Source organism: Nuphar pumila, chromosome 14 (genome assembly GCF_984573655.1).
Source record: "Nuphar pumila chromosome 14, dmNupPumi1.hap1.1, whole genome shotgun sequence".
In the NCBI taxonomy this organism is placed as follows: domain Eukaryota; kingdom Viridiplantae; phylum Streptophyta; class Magnoliopsida; order Nymphaeales; family Nymphaeaceae; genus Nuphar; species Nuphar pumila.
In genome coordinates this window covers 86,739,112-86,762,124 of record NC_143262.1, presented here as the reverse complement: position 1 = coordinate 86,762,124, position 23,013 = coordinate 86,739,112, and the positions used below count along the sequence as shown (strand labels likewise).

The 23,013-nt window shown below is 37.9% G+C and overlaps 1 protein-coding gene across 4 annotated transcripts in view; it reads left to right on the top strand.

Annotated features, from left to right (window-relative positions):
* Nucleotides 1–23,013, top strand: part of LOC149817249 (small RNA degrading nuclease 5-like) — a 37,841-nt gene that overhangs the window by 2,160 nt on the left and 12,668 nt on the right. For 2 of the 4 annotated variants that reach the window (XM_089988207.1, XM_089988209.1), the window contains exons 2-8: nt 6,737–6,793; nt 6,874–6,939; nt 10,134–10,267; nt 10,693–10,805; nt 11,354–11,461; nt 11,553–11,623; nt 12,230–12,289. In XM_089988207.1, coding sequence (XP_089844333.1) covers nt 6,737–6,793; nt 6,874–6,939; nt 10,134–10,267; nt 10,693–10,805; nt 11,354–11,461; nt 11,553–11,623; nt 12,230–12,289 — 609 coding nt within the window. The remainder of the gene's footprint in view (nt 1–6,736; nt 6,794–6,873; nt 6,940–10,133; nt 10,268–10,692; nt 10,806–11,353; nt 11,462–11,552; nt 11,624–12,229; nt 12,290–23,013) is intronic. The other 2 variants (XM_089988208.1, XM_089988210.1) reach the window with 2 other exon arrangements.

The following is a 23,013-nucleotide window of genomic DNA, read 5'->3' as shown; positions in this document are numbered from 1 at the left end:
AAGAGATCCAAGAATCAGAAAAGGCACGGAAATAGGTTTGATGCTACACTATTGGAAATTCTCTTCTTAGATCTATTATTGACTTTTTTTTTGCTGAGTAACCAAATGCCTCTTAGGGTGCATTTCTGGCCTATAGAATTCCTTCATTAAACTCCAAAAAGGCTCAATGGTGGTGAAGCTTGTGCAAGGAGAAGCCATGGATCAAGCTCATAAAGCAGAAATACCAACTAAAGGATGAACCCTGGAGGTGGTCAATGAATAACAGTTGGATGCGGGTTTTGGACTCTGGTTAGACTGGTGGGAAGTCTTGGAGGACTTTAAGAAAAGAATCAAGATGAATCTTAGTATTGGAACAATGATCCATCCTGGTCAGAAGTATAGTTGAAGGATTCTAAACTGGTGGACCTATATCCATTCTAATACCATCTCGCTAAATGCCTAAATGCCTTGGTAAAAGACTACCGACAACATGAACAAGGATGGGAGTCATGGGACATTATTTTCAGGAGGAATTTAAAGGATGCTGAGTTTGCCGACTGGCTTAAATTGATGAAGTATCTACGAGATTGACAACATGTAGAGAACAAGCCAGACACTGTATAATGGAGCTGTAACACAGAGGCAAACTTATGGTTGTTTCTTTCTACTGGTTGATGTTGGAACCCAGCTTATGGGGTCCTAGGTCCTTTTGTCAGATGGAATGCTTTTGTTTGGTTAATATCTATGGACAAGGTCGATACCCAATTGAACTCAAGAAAGAAAGGTATACAGGGGATCTAGTGAATGCACATTATGCTATATGGGGGAAGTGTTAGCAATGCATCTGTTTTAGAGTTGTATTATTCCAGAAACATAGGAAAATGCCTTGGGCTAACCTCAGTCTTGTCTCTGCAATTTTCAAGAGTATACGAGACCTTCTGCTTGGACCTTCTTAACTCAAGGAAAGCAAGAAATGGACTTTCATATGGAGAAGGTGGCTTTTGACTGTATGGTGGGCAACATGGAAAGAGAGGAACTGTACCTTGAGGGAGTGCTCTCTAAACATCCTTGTTATCCAAAATATTCTAGCTGTTGTGTATGCTTATGATGCTGCTAATTGGCATGGGATGGATTTGTTGTGACCAATGTTGTGTAAAGTGTTGAGGTGTAGCGAGACGCTCATCCAAAAACTGAGGCGAGGTGTAAGTGTAAGCCTCAATAATTTTTTTGAAAACCTAAAAAAAACTAAAAAAATATCTAAAATTACAAATAAATAAAAAATGCTTTATTGATGAAGCAACAACCTACAAGAAATAAAAAATCTCAAATAAATACCAAAAAAATATGAGATTAACATGTAAAAGTAACATTAATGCAACAAATTGATCTATGTAAGTATCTAAGAAATAAAATATGAGCATTCATTCAATAAAAAAATAACATTAACAACCAAACACATATTAACATTAACAACATCATGTCATCATTAGAAAATGCATATTGGCATTAACAATCAAATGTTAATATATTTGTCCAAAACTCTTCAAAATGATAGTGTTAACATTCACAAGTGCAAATGAAAGACCCAGAAAAACATATAAATATCCATATCCCTATGGTATGAATTAGGGCCTAGGCTCTTCTTGTGTCTCGTCATCATCAATATCTAAGTCTTCAATGTTATCAGCTGAGGAATCCATATAAATAAGTTCTCTTTCATTCTTGTTCTTTGACTCTTCATCATCTGCACTTTCTTCCTCCACATCGTCGGTCACTTCTTTTGTTTTTCTTTTTTCTTCAATAAAAAATCGTATATTAAATACTTATTTTATCTAATTAAAAAAATACATTTATATTCATACCAAGGTAAAAGGAATATAGCTTTACCTGGATCTCTTGAAAACCTGTCTTGCCTAGAACAACTTTGTGAATCATGAGGTGAAGTGACTTTTTTAATGGACACATGCTCAGTGTCGTTTATGTTAAAGTTTGAGTCCAACCATGAATCTTCCAACCAATTAGGATCGCTAGACAACACTGGATCTTCCTTCTCCACAATCCACTCATCGTCCCAGTCTATATGATCTAGACATATAGGGTCTTTGGTAGCCCTCCTTTTCATATTTCTCCCTCTTAATTTCATATTGTATATAATAAAAACCAATGCATTCATCTTCTCTTGTTCAAGTCTATTCCTCTGTTTTGTATGCACCTATAATTCCAAATCATTGATAATCAATTATAAAATAATTAGATTTATACAAATGTATTTCAAAAATAAAATACAAAGTCACAAACCAATAAGAAAATACTCTAATTCCTCTCACAACCCGATGCACTACATGTCAAACCTAGAATTCAAATTGCAAAATCCATTAATTCAGGATTTTTGTGCCCAAATGAACACCAATCAGCTGCATTCAAATAAAACAATAAAAAAATGATAAAAACATTAATAATGTTATAATTAACAAAAAATAATAAAACATAAACAAAATATTAACAAATAACAACATAATTGCAAATTTACCAAGAATATTTAATTTTCTTATTGTAATGGCTGCCTATCTACCAAACAACCCCTTTGCCTTTTTAAATGCATCGATTTGTGTTGTAATTTTCAATTGAACATTTGCATCAAAAATCAAATTTTCAACACAATCATAAAAACCACTCATTTCTCCATCCGGGTTGAAGTTGTCAGCATAATGAAAATGAAGATTTAAATAATAGGCAGCTGCATGTAAAGACTTATGAAGTTGCAAGTCCCATCGTCTATCAATGATGACCCAAATATGTTTATATTTTCTTTCAACATTGTCAAGGTTTGAAGCAATTTTCTTCGTTACTCTATCCATTGCTTCGTACAAAAATCTCATTGCAGGCTCATCCGCATCCACTAATCGCAATACTTTCACGAGAGACAGTGTAACTTTAGTTGTATATGATATGACAGCCCAAAACTTATGAACATTAAAAACAATGTAAAAAATGTTCTTAGCATCAAATTTCTTATAGCAATTAGATGATCTAAAATTTAAAGACAAGAATATCGACTTTTAACATCCAATACTATGAAGTGTGAGATATGTTGTCGCAAAATGAGTGACGACTGAAAGTAGAAGTTCTTTCTTCTTTGTGAACTTTCTCATCAAATTTAATATCCATTCATGACTATAGATATATCTTGTATTTTTTTTGCTTTTTCCACTATATCTTTAAAAATTGACATCTTTTCAATATGTTCTAACATCAGATCCAAGCAATGCACTGCATATGGTGTCCAGAAACATGTTTTTTCTGCTGTTAACATATTCCCAACTGCCATGTAGTAATGAATTTCACCATATTCTCTTCATCAACTTGACTTCTTCAAACAAGTTACACAAATTTGCAACAATTTTTTTTATATCGCTGATGTCAACAGACTTCAAAATTATTGTTCGAGATAAGCTGTTCACAAGAAAATTAATTAGGTTTCTTTCTTTTACATCTGTCCAACCATCTGTCATAATACTGCAACAAACTTTTGGCCATTCCTTTTTGAACTCTATTAAAATTTCATAAATACAATCTACCTCTTCCTTAAAAATCCACGTTCTGATCTCGTGGTAAGAAGGTGGTTTGAACCCTCTCTCATAATTTGCAATAGTTTATACCATTGGACCAAAATATGGACAATTGTAAAGATTAAATGATAGGGCATTGGAATAAATTTTTTTACCAATGACACGACATACGTTTTTTCTCTCATCCCTTTTGAAAGTAGTGTTTATTATGGTTTATCGTGCTTTTTTGTTCACATAGAGGTCCATGATACCAACTGTGTTTGTTTTTGCAATACTACATGATTCATTGACTTCTTTGTTCACATTATCATCTGTTGATGATCCAAAATAAACAGTCCTCCTAATTTTGAACTTATTTTGTTTTTCCTTTTGTTTCCTTTGCTTCTGATCCCTTAGATGATTCTGAAAAAACCTTTTCACATAAGGTGAAACAACTTCACATAAGTTTATACTATGTTTTGTGCCAACTAAGTGATGTTTCAGCTTGTAGATGCCTCCTGTAGTCTCTTTATAGCATTAATTGCAAATTACATGTTCTATTAGCTTATGATGTTTAATGAGATTTGAAACTTTAGCCCCATGTTTCCATCCTACATCTTTTCCTATTGTTCAATTGCAAAAATGCATATAAGAATATATATATTAACACTGAAATTTATAAAAACTCAAAGAGTTAAAAAAAACCGAGACAATACTTCATATAATCCAATGAATTCAGATTCATATTCAATAAGAATCAACATATATTACACAGGAATTCCAATTAAACATCCACCAAGAATTGCATGTTGAAACAAATTATATAACTGAGAAACTGATTATATAACTGAGAAACTGATTATATAATTGAGAAACTAATTATATAACTTGGAAACAAATTATATAGTTGTGAAAAAAACTATGAAACACACAAGTTTACACTGATGAGAGAAGAACATGTTTCTCTTTCACTGATGGGATAAGAACATGTTTCTCTTTCTTTAAGACTCCAAGGAAAGGAAAGAACACCAGTTTTGTGACCTACTACATGAACAACTTCAATTGTTAAAATGTATCAATTTATAATATTCAATTAACAAGTTATCAGGGAACCATTTATGCACTTTTTTTAAAAATAGAAACACAATTCATTGATGGGAAAATAAAATAATAATGAGATTCATACATTCAAGTCACTTATATAAATTTGAGGACATTTCCTGGTGTTCCAGTAAATACCCTCTATGGAAGAGTCATGGTCACTTGCCACTAATTCTTTGGAAATGACAATGACATCTCTCTCTCTCTCTCTCTCTTTCTAACCACATTCTCAGCCACCAGTACCTTCTATATCCCTTTGAATGCATCAAACCAGCTTAACCTCGTTTCCAACCATTCCTTATAGGCAAGTTGAAAGCCGAAAATCACCTAAGCACTTAAACTTTCTCTTTCAAATCAACCCATCACTTACTAAGACCGTTAAAATGTAACAACACGTGTAAGAAATAAAATCATGAAAGACAAAAAAGAAGCCCAAACCATCCCAACATAGAGAGGATTCCGATGAAAAATGAACCTTCTATTTAGCCGATACGTAAAATAGATTAAATAGAAATAAAATAGACAAGAAAAAACTTCTAAAGTATGTAAAAGATGAGCAGGAAGATTACCTTATAGATAATGGCAAGCAAAAGAAGAAGAAGGAAAGCAAAAGAGGAAAACAAGAAAAAAATGTGTACCTTCTTCTTCTTCTTCGACTTTTATTTCGAGAGACCAGGGAGATGAGAGAACTGAGATAGACAAGTGACCAAGGAGACGAGAGTCCAGGGAGACGAGAGAGCTGGGAGAGACGAGAGACCTGGGAGACGAGAGAGCGAGAGAAAACGAGTTCTCGACCCTAATTAGGGTTGAGGACTCAACTAATTTAGCCCCAAAATGTTGGTCAAATGGGGCGCTGACCCCCATTTGACCAAAACAATAAAAGGGGCGCCTCACCCTGAGGCGTACGCCTCAAAGCGTATGAGGCGTACGCCTCATGGCATGTACGTTTTTTTTAGTGCCTCAAGGCACAGAGGCCCTCTCCTTGAGGCGAGACACGTTTTTGTGCCTTGAGGCGCATTTTTAACAGCACTGGTTGTGACTGAAACCCATATTTCGAGGCAATATGTTTTAGTACTCTCTACCTATCATTAGGGTTGTCAATGGGTCAGGTCAGGGCCGACCCGAACCATCCCATATAATTAATGATTGGGTTTGGGTTTTGGGTTTGAGTTTTGCTGGGTCATGAAAATGGAATCCCAAACCCGGAACGACATAATTTAAGATTTTTTTTATTAAAAATACATGTAAAGTACTAGGATCAGGTTGGGTACCCGGCAAAAAAGCCGGGTTGCGTACTCGGCAAAAATCATGGCCCATATTTTGGCCCTCATATTGCTCAGGTCAGGTTCGGGTCTACTTGAATATTATTCGGGTCGGCATTTTTCATGCCCATACCCAGGAATTTGGGTTCGGGTCGCGTATCCGATACAACCCAACTTGTTGACTGCCCTACCTATCACATGTATACATTGGTTTTCATGATTGATATATCTCTTTTACTTTTCCTGAAAAATAAATCCTCCATGTGAGTATCTTGTGCAGAGAAATATCAGATCAATCACAACCCCATTCTTGATATTTGATCTCTGCAACCTTGGAAAATCATTAGGCACAAACAATGGGGGAAGGCAAGGTCACGGGGAATGACTTTTTTTTTGTAGAAAGTAGAAATTGCGTTTCCATCAAGACTGTGAGACACCATGCGAAGGGCTTTTGGTGATTCAAATGGCCCCTTATTTGTAACCTAGTACAATGCTTCTTTTATTTGTTTTTTCATGAATGAGAGAAATTATGCTACTTCTACTTTTAAAACTTATTTGACTTTTACTTGATCTAAAACCCAAAATCTCAATTGCAAAATTTATGAAATTTCAGAACTGAAAAAAAAAACAGTTTTTTTTTTCTCAAAAAAATGCCACAAAATTTGCAAGTTAGAACAATAAAATGTCAAAAAGATTTATATTGAGATGATTGGAGGAATGCTGGTAATACCTCTAATTTATGGTAAATTCTGAAATTAGTTGAATTTATTGCATCTTTATTTATTGTAATTTAATAAGTTTAATTTGTTGTTGTGGACTCCTTTTTCATTGTTTTACCATGTGAAGGGAAAAGCAGAAGCTGTTATCAAGACTCCAAGTGCTAAGTCAACTTTAAATCTAGAGGTCTATTTATTTTTCTGTTGAAGCACATTGCTAATTTTTCCAATATTTGGATCTCTAATATAGTTTAAAATGTTAAACAGGATGTTCAGGGGCTTGTCACCTGGGTCCTTGGAGACGGTGTCATGCCAACATGGGTCTTTATAAAAGTAATTTTCTTCATATTTTTCTAACACTATAATGTCTTTTTCCGCTTCAAGGATGTTGACAGTGAAGGGTAACTTAAAATAGTATAACCTTATAAACTTGTTTGGTTTTGTTGAAACTTGAAACTTCTTTTTCTTTTAATGATAGTTCATGCTGCCATGCTATTCCTTTTTCCTCCCAAAAATAACAAAATATGCATGGTTATGTTTTTTGTGTATTGAAAAGATATTTACCTGTTTACCTTTAGGAAATTCGGCTTACACCAGCCGTTTTAAAAAAGAATAGCCTTTATCTCTATTCATCTATACATTATTAAGTGTGATTAAGCTTCTGACTTTGAAGTTGATATCACAAGTAGAACAGATTGTGGAATCAGAATGAGTTGCTCTTATTGGTTAGCATTGATAGAGTTCTAATCCTCTAATGATGTTTAAATTATTTCACATTTCTTGGTGCAACCAAACTTACCTGACCAACTAACTCTAATGTATTTAACATCACGTTGGCACAATACAGATCGACCTCCCCATACTAGTAAGCCCACCATGGTGAGTATGACCACCTATGTCACAGGGATTCGGCTAGCAGGGTGCCGCACCCGCGTCGACGTGACTCGATGCGGGTGCGGTCAACCCGACCCTGGGTGCGGTCAACCCGACCCTGGGTGCGGTCAACACACCCAGGGTCATTTTGGTCCAATTCTCGGACTTAAAAAAAATTGCCAAGAAATGTTTTTTGCCCTATATGTCACAGGGATTCTCCAACTAGGTGCCGCACCCGCACCCGATGCAGTCAACCTGACCCTGGGTGCAGTCAACGCACCCAGGGTCATTTATGTCCAACTTTTGGACTTTATATATATAATTTTTTATATTTTTGCCGCACCCCCGCACCCAGGCTTTTTGAAAGTGCTGCATCCCTGCACCCGCACCCGCACCCGCACTTATGTGACATAGATGACCACACATTACAGATCCTAATATAGGGATAGTTGAGTCAACATGCATCCTTTCTTGCCTAGACCTGAAGTTTATGAATTCAAAACACTTGAAACTGACTTGCAAATATTCAATTCTGAAGGTTATTGAGTTTAGGGTTAGTAGGTGCATGTGTGGGTGGCTAGAAGTGGTTTTAGAAGAGTAGAGAAAGTAGGGAAAGAGAGAGAAGCGAGAGGGATGGAAGAAGGGAGAAAGAAAAAGACGAGGACATACTATCACAACCATTCTGTAGATCTTTCTAATAGAAAGATTAAAATGATGACATTAATTGTTTTAATCTTTCTTGTAAAGCCTGTATGCATTTCATCCTTTTCGATACCAGCTCAAAATTGGAGCACTATGAGTCTCTATAAACATTTCCTTTCAAGTTGGAACAAAGATGTCAACCATCTGAACTTGCTCAAGAATTCTATATGCCGTGATTTTTCCCACCAATTGTCTGCAGCATTGATCACTTGCTTTTGGTTGGACCTTCACTGGACCTGGGTGGGTCTGGGTCCTGATCTGGTTTGGGCAGTTATTATTGCTTCTCTAACTCATGAATGAAGAAACTTTACTAGACGTTTCCTGGAAATGCTTCTCTCAGTGACAAGCATCACAAGAACAATACTTTAGCCCTTTATTACTCCTGTGGAGCAAAATCTTCCCACCAAATTTTGAAATAATTATGTTGAACCATGCTTGTAAGGATGGCTTTAACCTAGAAGTGGTTTTCCATATCCTACACATAATTGAAAGGAAACAAGGTTCTCCAAAATATGTTCACCAAGAGAACAAGGTGGACACTCAAAGAGTTCCACCAAAGCTATGTCACAGACTCACAGGGATTCGGATAGCAGGGTGCCACACCCGCGTCAACGCGACGCGATGCGGGTGCGGTCAACCCCAGGGTCATTTTGGTCCAATTTTCGGACTTACTAAAAAAAATTTGCCAAGAAAATTTTTTTTGTCCTATATGTCACAGGGATTCTCCAACTAGGTGCTGCACCCATGTCGCACCCGCACCCGATGCAGTCAACCTGACCCTGGGTGCAGTCAACATACCCATGGTCATTTATGTCCAACTTTTGGACTTTATATATATATATTTTTGCCGCACCCCCGCAGCCAGGTTTTTTGAAAGTGCCCCACCCCCACCCCCGCACCCGCACCCGCACCCGCACCCGCACCCGCACCTGCACCCGCACCCGCACCCACACCCGCACCGCACCCACACCCACACCCGCACCCGCACCCGCACCCGCACCCGCACCCGCACCCGCACCCGCACCTGCACCCATGTTACATAGCACCAAAGTATCAAAAGAACACTCACAAGCCACAAAATGGGCTCACACACAAACAACTACTAAAGGGGCAAACACAAGGAATACAAAATACTATTTTTTATTGATCATGACCATGCAAGAAGCATACATTGAAGAGGGGCTTTGCCCCATATTTATATACAATGAGAAGGAGACTCATAGAGAGCCGTTGGGCAACTCTAAATAGAGCCGTTGTTAGCCCAACGACTCCTTATGTTGACTAGTTCAAAACTAAAAAGCAAAAAAAAAAACTAAAAAATCTAATCCTAGTTACAATCTAGTATATATATATATACATTCATTTTTAACAATAATTTGCTTCCCACTGTTATGTGTGAAACTAGGGAAAGAAGCCACATAAACTACTTGAAGGTCATTGTGATGAAAGACATTTGTTACATAAAGTTGGTTGGGTGGTTTATGTCTTGATGTGTTGTAAGCACAAGAATGACAAAAATGGAATTCAACTTGGCTTTCAAAGTTTTAGTCTCTTGATAATCAACTCTGTAGGTCTTCATGTTGCTCTTTTCAACCAACTTATTGCGATTTAACTTCAGTATGTAGTGTTTCACTCCCTTCTTGCTAAGGTTAGGTCCCAAGAGCTTTTCTTTCCAAGTGCTTTCATTTCATTGACCATTATATCGTTTCACTATAGAACTTCTAAATCTTCCTTTACATTATTTGGGATATGAATGAGATTACTGTTTGCCACAAAAAACCCTATAAGGTTTAGACAACAAATGATAATCAAAGTCATTAGTTTCATTTTGTATGCTTTGCAACTTTTGAACAGAGAGTGCTTCAGTCTCTACTGATTTTAGGGTTTGATGGTAATTGTTATAAACACTTTGTGTTTCCTTTATTTATAGTTTTCTCTCTTATTATTTGCAGAATAAACCACTTATCTCAAAAGTGGTGCTGCTATATGTTCCAGGCCTTGATGCACAACTATACATGTCACAGTCCTGTCTACTTGCTGGTCTCAAGGACTGTTGTGGAAATCCAATGCCAGTTTTAGCTCTTAGGTGAGTGTCCTGAGTTTTCCAATTTGCAAATTACCACTGCCTGGTTTCATTGTATTGGTTGATATCCTGCAATTTTACAATGCACCAGCTGGTAGATACAGTGGTTAAAGTTTTCATATTAAGGCGCATGCGTTCCATCATCTTGCTGACCATTGTTCTTGTGATGCTTGTCACTGAGAGAAGCATTTCCTGGAAACCTCTACTAAAGTTGCTTCATTCATGAGTTAGTATTGCAATATAACAGCCACTTTGGACCTGGGCCATTCAAGATCTTTGACTAGCAATGTTCTCCATTTTCAATGAAATCTTATCATTTCTGTCACAGGATTGGTGTACCTCCGAGTTTAAATTCTATCTTCAGTAGCTGTATGTGAGCCAATCTGTTTCTAATAAGAACACTCATTACTTTGTTCTCAACATGGCAGTTGTATACTAGATGGAATGCAAACAATTGATGCACTTCTAACGTGCAAACAAAAAAGAAAGTATCATGAGATATCTTCAGCGGTTCAGACATCTGAAGAGACTACAAAACTAGGTTTTGCTACTTTATCCCATAATTACTTAGATATCTATATTTGTTGGTTCTTTTATTGAATATGCACATTACTTTTTGAAAAACTGAGCATGTGTTGTGCATATGCTTGTGTCTTGGTTTCAGGTGCATTGATTATTCATCTCTTAATTATTTATGACCCCCCAACATGCTTGTGCTTGCACACATGCAAAGCTCTCTCTCTCTCTCTCTCTTGTATGTGTGTTTGAACACACGTGCATGCATGTGTGTCGGTGCGTGTGCACACATGTTTGGGGGAGAGGTGGAGTGTTGGTGTGCACCTCTGTCTTTGAACTATCTTGCTTGTGAGAGGCATGTTTGTGCATTTTTTGTGCATATCTGATTAGCTTATCTAAGCTTATGGGAGGCCAGAACCTCTTTTTAAAATTTTAGTCCTACGCTACAAGAAGTAATGCCTTTATAGTTTATTCCCTTATGTAATTTTTGAAAGTGAACTGTTTTGACCCAACTATCTGCTGAAGCTACTGTATAAGAAATATATGGTTCATCTATCTGTATTTCATGTTCAGATAATGTGCGTACCTTGGACAATGAAAAAAAACCTCCATATCCATCTTCATATTACACTTTAAAAGACAAAGAGTTGGAAGAAAATGGATATTGCTGTACTCAACCAGGTGACATTGAAGTGGTTCATTTTTGTTTTCCTAGAATTTTATTTGTATTATTATCTATTTTGCTCATCATATTCTAATATTATTTCTGTAGGTTTTGTCTCAACCGTTCCTGCCTCCTTAGGTTCCAGATTCTATGAGATGCTTGCTGTTGACTGTGAGATGGTAAAAATTGCACTAGTTTTTTTTTTTCCTTTTTTGTAGGTTTGTTACATTTCAACGCTTACTTATTCTTAAGGAATGCTTCCAGGCTTTGCTGGTAGACATGTATGCTGGAATTTTTCTTTATCCAAATACAATAAAATATTTTTGACTTAGGGACTGGTAATTTAGATGCTGATGATATTGTATGTTTTCTGGTAGCATATAGATAGTCCTTGCTAGCATGATCTTTATCTTTGGTTAATCTTTCCAGTTTAAATCTCATCAGATTTTGAATTTCTGAAAGTATGGATTCTATGCTGTGTAATATCCATATAATAGTTTCTCTTTCTTGATAGCATAGTGCTAAGTGCTTAGCCATCATGTTATTTGAACCTTCAGCATATGTTATGTCTTCCCGTTTACATTGCATTACTTGAAGTTCGTATGACATTGTTTCATCTGTTATGCTTAATATTCTACACAATTTTTTATTCCTCTTTAGGTTCTTTGTTTGCAGGGATGTATATAAGTGACTATTGGGTTAGATGTTTAAGGAATGCTTATAGGTTTTTTTAATCTCTCTCTGATTGTATTTTGGTTGTACTTTTTTGGTGCTTTTGACATCAGTGTGTCACAGTGAATGGCCTAGAACTTACAAGGGTGACACTGGTGGACAAAGAAGGAAAGGTATCTACTTCCCTTTTTATTATTGTTACTTGCCAAAAGTTGTTTTTTATGCACTTCTACAATGGCTAGCAGAAGATATATGGTGCCTATGTAGACTGGGAATTTGAGAGGGAGAAAGCTTCTTGTATTCCTGTTAATCTTATTAAGGAGATAGGTGAACCCATTATACGTGCCACATGTTTTAATGTGAAAAATAAATGTAGAAATAGGACAAAATGCCCCCAAAATAAATGGAAACACTAAATGCATCTTACTCTGTAATATAGACAAAAGTCTAAAATTACTCCTTACACGACACAGGTAATATTCTTCAAAAGAAATATGACAAGAGTCACACAAATAAAAGGAGGGATGTAGATGAGTATTTCCACACTACTCAAACTCTGGATGGTGCAAGAAGCACCATTGAGAGTTTGGAGACAAGGGTACAGGTCTGTGACTGAATGAAACTTTGTAGAGAAATCAGCAGTCTACTCATAAAGGTACACAAGGGAGAGAAATTGTTCAAACAAGGAACTCTTGTTGGCTTTCGTGCATAACAGTAGTCAACCATTAAAAGTTCTGGATTTTCAGTCATTTTGATCACACTTATTATCACGATAAAGAGTTATAAGTCCAAAAACACGATAACACCAAAGTCAGTGAGCAACCAACAAAGCCACTCAATCTCAAAAATAGTTTGGGACATGACCACTCAGCCTTTATAGTTGATTTGGACATAGGCTGCTGATTTTTGTTTTCTTTTTTTCCAAGAGAGCAAGGAGTTCCCAAGAAAAGTACAAATACCAATAGTAGATCTCCTATCATGGGTTGATCCTCCAAATTCTGGACTTGGATATACCCTATTCTCTAAATGAGAAGAATAAAAGAATAACACATAACTCATGGTATCTCAAACATATAAAATGATCCAACAGTAGCCAAATAGATTAATCTAAGAGCCTTGATCAACTGACTAACAGCATAAACAACATTTGCTATTATCTGGTCTTGACAGGTTAGATAGATCAAGCTCTCAATCAACTTTTTGTACTTGATAAGGTTAGTGGGAAATTCTCCATCAGTAGATCAAAGTTTCATGAGAACTTTATTTGGGGCATCGATTATAGTATCTTCTACTAATTGCTGTGGCGATAAGGTAAGTGAGAAGTTCTCCATCAGTAGATCAAAGTTTCATGAGAACTTTAATTGGGGCATTAAAGCATACTTATATTGAGACCAGATGTAATCACATCTTGAGCAAGCAATTTCAAGGCTAATATGCTAAAGAATGCTTGAGCCTTCATCTCATAAAGCTCACCAAGTTGCCTTTTAACAGTTTAACTAAACTAATAGTATAATTTTGTGCAAAATGATAAGCACCTTGATTATTTAGTTTTGAAATTTTATGTTAAATAAGTCTTATAATCCATTAATTATGAAATGCTTAGTATGTGATCGATGTTAGAAAATGTGAGGAAGAAGTGGAAAGAGGTTAGGGTTAGAGGAGATAACTAGTTTCTCTATTGATGTCATGAGTGAAAAACTTAACTCACTTAGAGGGTCAACCCCCTTTAGTATAGCAAAAAGGTAAAAGGAGATAAATGACTAGTATGCCCCCTTCTTAATGAGGTATGTACATACTAACTAATACAAGATTACTTTACATAGTACTATGCCACACTATATTACATATACTTTTAATACTCTCCTTCAAACTTGGAAGGATGTAAAGGACTCATTCCAAGCTTGGAAAGGAAAGAATTGAATGCAAAGGAGAAAGACTTTTTGTAAACACATATGCAATTTGATTCTTTGAGCTGACATACTCTAAAACTATAATTCCATATTCATAAGCTCTTTTTGTATAATGACAATCTATTTAAATGTATTTAGTGAAAAGTCTATTTGTCTATGTATTCTTTACTTGTATTTGTTATTTTGTATTCCGGGTCTGGATAATATATCAGACCCGACCCATACTGTAAACAAAGGATATATATACATGTTTTAGGTCACGATTTCATTATTGGAAATCATGACTGCCGCAACTCCTTCTTTCTCTTTCATCTCTCTTTCACGTGTGACAGATCCTAGTGAAATCTATCATGGTATCAAAGCATAGATCCTTCTAGGGCTTCGAAGCTGCTTGACCTGAGAGATCGACCTGCATCCAATCAAGAGGTTTTCTTCTTCCACACTTTTCTTCCACCTTCTTCTTCTTTCATTTACTCTACTATTCTTCGTGCCTGAATATTCAGATTTGACGTGGATCTGCGTTAGACCTAAAAGACTTCGGTTCTTCTTTTTATTCTCGTCTCACGGTTTGTATTGAATATTCAGATCTGATCGTGTACATACGTCAGATCTGAAATATTCAATCCTTACGTCAGATCCCAAATTTTCTTGATCGCGCATATTCTCCGTCTTGCACTTCCTTATTCTGTCAGATCTGAAATACTCAGATCTGATCATGAATATTCTTGGTCTCGCAATTCCTATTTCTGTCAAACCTTGTCTGAAACAATCATATCTGACCATCCATCAGTATCAGATCTGGAATACCATATTTCTTGATTGCTGAATCACGCAAATCGTTGTGTCAACAAATCGTTGTGCCTACAAATTGTTGTGCATACAAATCGTTGTGGCTACAAATCGTTGTGCCTACAAATCGTTGTGTCTACAAATCGCTGTCCCTACAAATCGTTGTGTCCACAAATCGCTGTGCATATAAATCGTTGTGCCTGTAAATCGTCATGTCTGCAAATTGTTGTGCATGAAATACACCTGTTGTTAAATTCTATATTCACGAAACCCTTTGTTCTTGAACTAACATAGTTCCCAACTGCAATTTATTAAAGTCTGTTCATCGTGAGCTGTTCTGCTCCCTTTTATGCATTTATCACAGCAAAAAAAAAGGGGGACGACCAACAAGTTTCTCAAGCAGTGGACTGTGCATCTCGTGAACACCTTGTTAACCTTAAGCTATGAACTCCTCCCATTCTTCCCAATCTGGCCTCTCCGAGTTTTCTCAATCAGCTTGTTTCTGAAAAATTGACCACTTCAAACTTCTTGATTTGGAAAAGACAAGTCATTTCTTTTATAAGGAGTCATGGTCTCTTAGGCCATATGGATGGAACTGCTTTAGCTCCACTGAAATTTGTTGCGCGAAAAGAGAAGGATGATAAAGGGGCAATCTCAATTGTGTATGTCAAAAATGCAGAATATCTCAACTGGGAAAAGAAAGATCAGTCAGTGGTCGCGTACGTTACCTCTACACTCTCAAGAGGTACTTATTGCAATTCCTGACAATTGCACAGCCATGCAACTTTGGGAGGGACTGGTTCAGACCTATTCACAAGTTTATCAGGCAAGAATGGTTTTTCTCAAGAGAGAATTTCAGCTACTGAGAAAAGACTCCATAACTATCATGGAGTATCTAAACAAGATGAAGACTATCACAGATCAACTTGTGGTTATAGGATATGCAGTGAGCGACAGTGATATGGTGCAACAAACCTTGAGTGGATTGTGATCAAAATATAACATGATTGTTACCTCATTACTGTGTTTGCCTGCTCTTCCCACCTTTGATGAGCTTCGGGTTAAATTAATCCAGTATGAAATGACTCTGAAAGGCTTTTTTGAGGATAATTACACTCATACGAATACCCAAGAGGTCTTTGCCACATGAATGACCTATGGTCGAGGACTAGGGCAAAATGGACACGGGGGACGTGAATTACTTCCCACTCCCACCGTTACTTAGGGATCAAGACCCATTCCCACATGCTTCTTTTGCAACAAAAGGGGGCATATCAAGGCGAATTGTTGGCATAATCTTGAAAATAAAGGAAAGTCTCATCAGGCTGCTAGAATCTCCACCTGTATCGGTATCGAGAAAGGAGAGAGAGAGAAACGAAGAATAGAAGCAAGAGGGGTCTGCGACTGTCACGATTTCTATGTTAAAAGGAATCGTGACCTAAAACTCATATTAATACTTGAATGTACAGTATGGGTCTGGATCCATTATAATATCCAGACCCGAAGAAAAGAAACAAAAGTAACAATAGTAACGTACATACAATAGGTGGATGTGGGTCGGGTCTGGAGTCTTGATATCCAAACCCGAGACCCGTACACCTAAACACCTTTTTCACCCCCCCTCAAGTTGATCATGGTTTTGAACCATGAACAACTTGTCTTTAAGCATCCAAAAACGATCTTTTGTCAGGCCCTTTGTAAATATGTTTGCAACTTGTCTTTCAGTGTTGACAAACTCAGGCTCAATCTCTTTTTCTTCAACTTTTTGTCTTACAAAATGTTGGTCAATCTCAATACGCTTAGCACGACTGTGGTGAACTGGATTGAATGACATGTTGAGAGCACTTTGATTGTCACACATCAAGGTAGAGCGAGCAATCGTTTCTCCCACTTTAGTTAGGAGATGCCTGACCCATGTGGCTTCGGCAGTAGCTGCAACCATTGATCTATACTCAGCCTCAGTGCTTGATCTAGCAACAACCTTTTGTTTTCTACTGCTCCAAGAGACTAAATTCCTTCCAATAAAGACAATATCCTGATGTAGATCTTCGTTCATCGGGATCCCCTGCCCAGTCTGCATCACAGTATACAGTAAGTTCGTGCTCATTCTTGCCCAATGACTGCGGTGAATATATCAATCCGTCCCCAATGGTCCCTTTTAGATATCTAAGTATCCTCTTAACCGTTTCCATATATCCTGTACGTGGTGCATGCATAAACTGAGACACTTGATTGACTGAATAAACAATATCGGGTCGAGTGAATGTGAGATACTGCAACATTCCTATTAGACTGCGATACCTGGTGGGGTCATCACACAAATCTCCATCATGAGCATTGAGTTTTTGGTGAAGCACACTTGGAGTTCCTAGAGGTTTGCAGTCTTTCATGCCTGCCTTGCTGAGAACATCAACGGTATACTTGTGTTGAGTGAGCGTCAAGCCATGAGCTTGGTTATCAACTTCTACACCAAAAAAATAGCGCAGGACACCGAGATCTTTCATTTTGAATCTTTGACCTAGTAAGTTTTTTACTTCTTTGATGTGAGCTTCAGAGGTTCCTGTGATGACAATATCATTAACATAAATTAATAGTAGAGTTCCAGGGGGTTGTTCCATATAGACTTCCTCCTTCAAATCCCCATGCAAGAATGCATTTTTCACATCAAGCTGACTCAACTTCCATCCATGTTCAACAGCCAGGGAAAGAATAATTCGAATTGTTCCCATTCTCACCACCGGATTGAAGGTCTCATCATAGTCTTGCCCTGCTTCTTGAGTGAACCCTTTTGCTACAAGTCTTGCCTTGTATCGTTCAATGGTTCCATATGGCTTGTACTTTATTTTGTAGACTCATTTGCATCCGAGAACATTTTTGTCAGTCTAGGAACAACTTCTCAGGTTCCACATTCATGCAATGCCTGCATTTCATCATTCATGGCTTCTACCCATTTGATAGAAGTGACTGCCTGATAGTACATAATGGGCTCATCTTCCTTATTGAGTGTAGTTAAAAAGAGCTGAAAATCCAAGGAGAAGTTGTTATAGCTGACCCACCTGTCAATAGGATGTCGTATGCGATTTGATTTTCTGACTTCAAGAGTGTGAGAGAGAATAGGATCGGTGATTGAGACATGATCTGGATGATTTGATGCTTTCGGTCTCTGTCTAAAATAGGAAATGCCTTTGTATATGCCCGGTATGAATGATGGTGTTTCTTTCTCATTCTATGATCCCGATGTCCCAGTGTTCTCAAACATCACTTCTTCTCGTTGCACACAATCTGGGGAACATGCTTCATTGGAACTAGTAAAAAGTTCTGAACTCAGTCAAGAATAGTAAACTTCAGTTGTTTTGGGGAACGTATCCGTTGTGTCAGTACTATGATCAAATTTTTTCTCATCAAAGACAACATTTCTTGAGATTCTGATGCGTTTGTTGGTTGGATCATAACACCTATATCCTTTGTAGTCATCTGCGTATCCCACAAACCTACACTTCTGAGTCTTGTCTTGAAACTTGTTTCTCAGGGACTGATCAATATGCACATAACAAACACATCCGAAGACACGCAGATCGTGATAACTAAGGTGAGCTCCAAAAAGACAAATATAAGGGGACTTATTTTTCAAAACAACCATAGGCAGTCTATTTATGACATGAACGACAGAATGAAAAGCTTCTGTTCATAGGTTGATGGGAAGGTTATTGTCATGAAGCATACTCATGGCACTTTCAACGATATGCCTATGTTTTCGCTCAGCAATCCCATTTTGTTGTGGGGTGTGTGGACAGGACACCCTTCTTTCTATTCCGTTATTTTGAAAAAAAGAAATAAAATTACGAGATGAGAACTCCCCACCTCCATCACATTGAAAAAATTGGATGGACTCAGAAAATTGATTCTTAACCAAGGAAATAAAATTTTGAAACAAAAGGAAGACTTCCGTCTTATTTTTTATGAAATATATCCAAGTGTATCGAGAATAGTTATCAACAAAGATCATGTAGTATCTGCTCCCAGATCCAGAAATAATTGAGACATGTCCCCATACATCAGAACAAATTATCTCAAAAGGTTTTGAAGCTCTCTTATTAATGGAATGAAAAGGCAATACATGACTTTTGCATGAAAGACAACTGGGACACTTCTGACTTCTCTCATTCCCATTGAGACTTTCTTTTGGAATGAGATTATTAGAGACAAGTTTATCAATAAAATGACTCCCACAATGTCCTAATCGACTATGCCATAAGAAAGACTTACTACATTCAGAAATACTAAAAACATTGACAGAAGAGGATGGACACGACTCTAATGAAGACTTCGAATCCAGATGAACAGGGTAGACGGAATGACATGGAGCTTCTTCAAAGACATACATATTGCCTCGTCTCTTTCCTTTAGCGAATGTTTCCCTCGTGCGTAGGTCCTTGACCTGCACAGAGAAGGGAGTGAATTCAACTGAAGCATTATTATCATCAATAAGTTTGGAAACAACGACAATATTTTTTTTTGATGTCGGGAGCGTGAAGAACATCAGAAAGTTTAAGAGTGGAATATGATATGGGAATGACAGTTTTCCAACATGAGAAACAAGATGGTGGGATCCATCTCCAGTGACAATCTTATTTTTTCCAAAATAAGGAATAGGGTTAGAAAGTTTACCTGCATCGCCTGTCACATGAGTTGCTGCCCCTGAGTCGGCAAACCAAGTACCTTCATCACTCTGCTTCAATTTCAACTCTGACAAGGCGGATGTCAGCAGATCTTTAATCTCTCTACTGTCTCTGATATTTGTGAACTTTCTTTTGGTTTCTATCTGTGGACCCTTTCCTTTATTTTCTGGATTATGCCAACAATTCGCCTTGATATGCCCCCTTTTGTTACAAAGGAAGCAAGTGGGGATGAATATTTGTCTTTGCGCATGAGTTAACATATTGGGAATGGGAAGCAGACCACGTCCTCCGTGTCCACTTCGCCCTTGCCCTCCTCGTCCGTCCTCTACCATAAGTCACTCATGTGGCAAAAACTTTTTGAGAATTTGTGTGAATGTGAGTTTTTTCAGAGAAACCCTTCAGAGTCATTTCATACTGAATCAATTTAGCTCGTAGCTCATCTAAGGTAGGAAGGATAGGGAGGCACAATAGTGAAGTGACTATCATATTGTAGTCAGATCCCAATCCACTCAGAGTTTGTTGTACCATGTCACTGTCACTTACCACACATCCTATAACTGCAAGTTGATCTGTGATAATCTTTATATTGTTCAAATATTTCATGATGGTCATGGAATCTTTTCTTAGCAACTGAAATTCTCTTATGAGAAAAACCATCCTCGCTTGTGAAACCTGTGAATACGTTTGAACCAGTCGCTCCCAGAGTTGCAGTGTTGTACAATTGTCAGGGATGGCAACAAGGACCTCTTGAGACAGGGTAGAAGTGATGTATGCAACAGCTGATTGATCTTTCCTTTCTTAGTTGAGAAATTTTGCATTTTTGACATACACGATCGAACTCGTCCCTTTATCATCTTTCTCTTCTCTCGGGACAAATTTTGGTGGGACTGGAGTGGTTCCATCCAGGTGACCTAAGAGACCTTGGCTCCTTATAAAAGGAATAATTTGTCTCTTCTAAATCAAGAAGTTTGAGGTAGTCAACTTTTCAGAAACGAGTTGGTTGAGAAAACTTGAAGAAAGATTTGATTGAGAGGAATAAGGGTCCATTGAGAATAAAATTCAACAAGAGTGTTCACGAAATGCTCAACCTTTTTTTTTTAATGAACAGGAGATCACAGGCTGTCAGATTCAGAGAATAGAGAGACTGAACCTTTTTCTATACACTCAAAGAGCGAGATTGATGTGATGAAAAACACTTTCACACGTTAGATACATTTTCAGACAAGTATAGAAAATGAGAATCAGGAGGGAAATTACACAACAGAAATAATAAAAAATCACGAGAAAAGCTGAAATATTTGAATATGTAAAAGTAGATGCGTGGAGGAGACTGGGCAAAAGAGAGATCAAACAAATAATATCAACAAAAGGAGATCAAGCAGATAATATCAAATGAAAACAGATTTGAAATAGGGGTCGTGATTGATTTGGTGTTTCACGTGAATCGATTTCAGCGATTCACGTGAAATACAATCACCCCTTTTTCACGGTCTGGGTTCACGTGAACAAGATTCTCGTGAATCTCAGATCCACGAGAATATCAAGCCCACATGAGATGTGGGTACACAGAAAATTTCAGAAAGAGGGGAAGAATGAGAGAAGAAGAAAGGAAATGAAGAAGAGTAGAAAGGGAGGGAACGGAAACCTCAAATCTCTGATCGTCGCACCTGTCGGAAACCTCTTCGGCCCTTAGATGGATCTCGGCTCTGATACCATGTTAGAATCTCCACCTGTATCGGTATCGAGAAAGGAGAGAGCGAGAAACGAAGAAGAGAAGCAAGAGGGGTCTGCGGCTATCACGATTTCTATGTTAAAAGGAATCGTGACCTAAAACTCATATTAATACTTGAATGTACAATATGGGTCTGGATCCATTATAATATCCAGACTCGAAGAAAAGAAACAAAAGTAACAATAGTAACGTACATACAAGGGGCGGGTCTGGAGTCTTGATATCCAGACCCGAGACCCGTACACCTAAACACCTTTTTCACAGGCAACATCCAAAAGGAAGTCCAGCAGCACCAAAGACAGTGGAGAGATTAAAGAATTGTTAATGTCTGCCTTGTCGGGATTGAATATAAAGCAGAAAGCAGAATGAACAAGGAACTTGGTTCGTTGACTCTGGGGCAGCAACTCACGTGACCGGTGATGCAGGTAAACTTTTCAAACCTATTCCCTATTTTGAAAGAAGTAAGATTGTCACTGGAGATGAATCTTACAACCCTGTTACTCACATTGGAAAGTCTATCATCCCCATGACACATTCTACTCTTGAACTCTCTAATGTCTTTTATGCTCCCAATATCAAGAAAAATATTGTCTCTGTTTCTAAACTTGTTGATGATAATCATGCTTCAGTCGAATTTACTCCCTTTTCTGTGCATGTCAAGGACCTTCGCACGAGGGAAACATTCGTTGAAGGAAAGAGACAAGGCAATATGTATGTCTTTCAAGAAGATCATGTCATTCTGCCTGTCCTGCTCACCCGGATTTGAAGTCTTCATTAGAGTCATGTCTTTCTGAAAATGTTCTTAGTATTTCTGAATATAATAAGCCTTCTCTATAGCACGGTCGTTTAGGGCATTGTGGGAGTCATTTTATTGAGAAACTTGTTTCTAATAATCTCATTCCAAAAGAAAGTCTCAAGGTGGAAGAGAGAAGTCAAAAGTGTTCCAGTTGTCTTTTATGCAAGAGTCTTGTATTACCTTTTCGTTCAATTAATAAGGGAGCTTCAAAGCCTTTTGAGATAATATGTTATGATGTATGAGGGCCTGCTCCAGTCATCTCTGGATCTGGAAGCAAGTAGTATCTATTTTTTGTTGACAGTTACTCTCGATACACCTGGATATACTTCATGAAAAATAAGTCTGAAGCTTTTCTTTTGTTTCATAACTTCTTGTCCTTAGTAAAAAATCAATTCTCCGAGTCCATTCAATTTTTTCAATGTGATGGAGGAGGAGAGTTCACATCCAATGACTCCATTGCCTTTCTTTAAAATAATGGGATAGAAAGAAGAGTGTCCTGCCCACACACGCCACAACAGAATGGGATTGCTGAGCGAAAACATAGGCATATTGTTGAAAGCAGTGTTGTGAGAGGCGTACGCCTCAGTACCTGAAGCGTACGCCTCAGAGGCGAGGCGCACGCTCAAGGTACTGAGGCGTGCTGTGATGCGCAAATTGCCCCTCATCAACTTCCAGAATCCCCTCCTTCATCCCCAAGTCTTCCTCCTCCGCCCGATTCGCCGACTGTGCTAACCCCAAGTGCCGGTGGATCCACCGCCACGTGCCGGCCAACTGCTCCTCCGCCGCTCCATGCCTCCCCTCCCACCGCTTCACTTCCATACCAGTTGTGAGAGGCGTACGCCTTAGTACCTGAGGCATACGCCTCAGAGGCGAAGCGCAGGCTCAACGCCTCGCTTCGCCTCATCGCATTTAACAACCTTGGTTGAAAGTGCGATGAGTATGCTTCATGCCAGTCATCTTCCCACTAATCTGTGGACAAAAGCCTTTCATT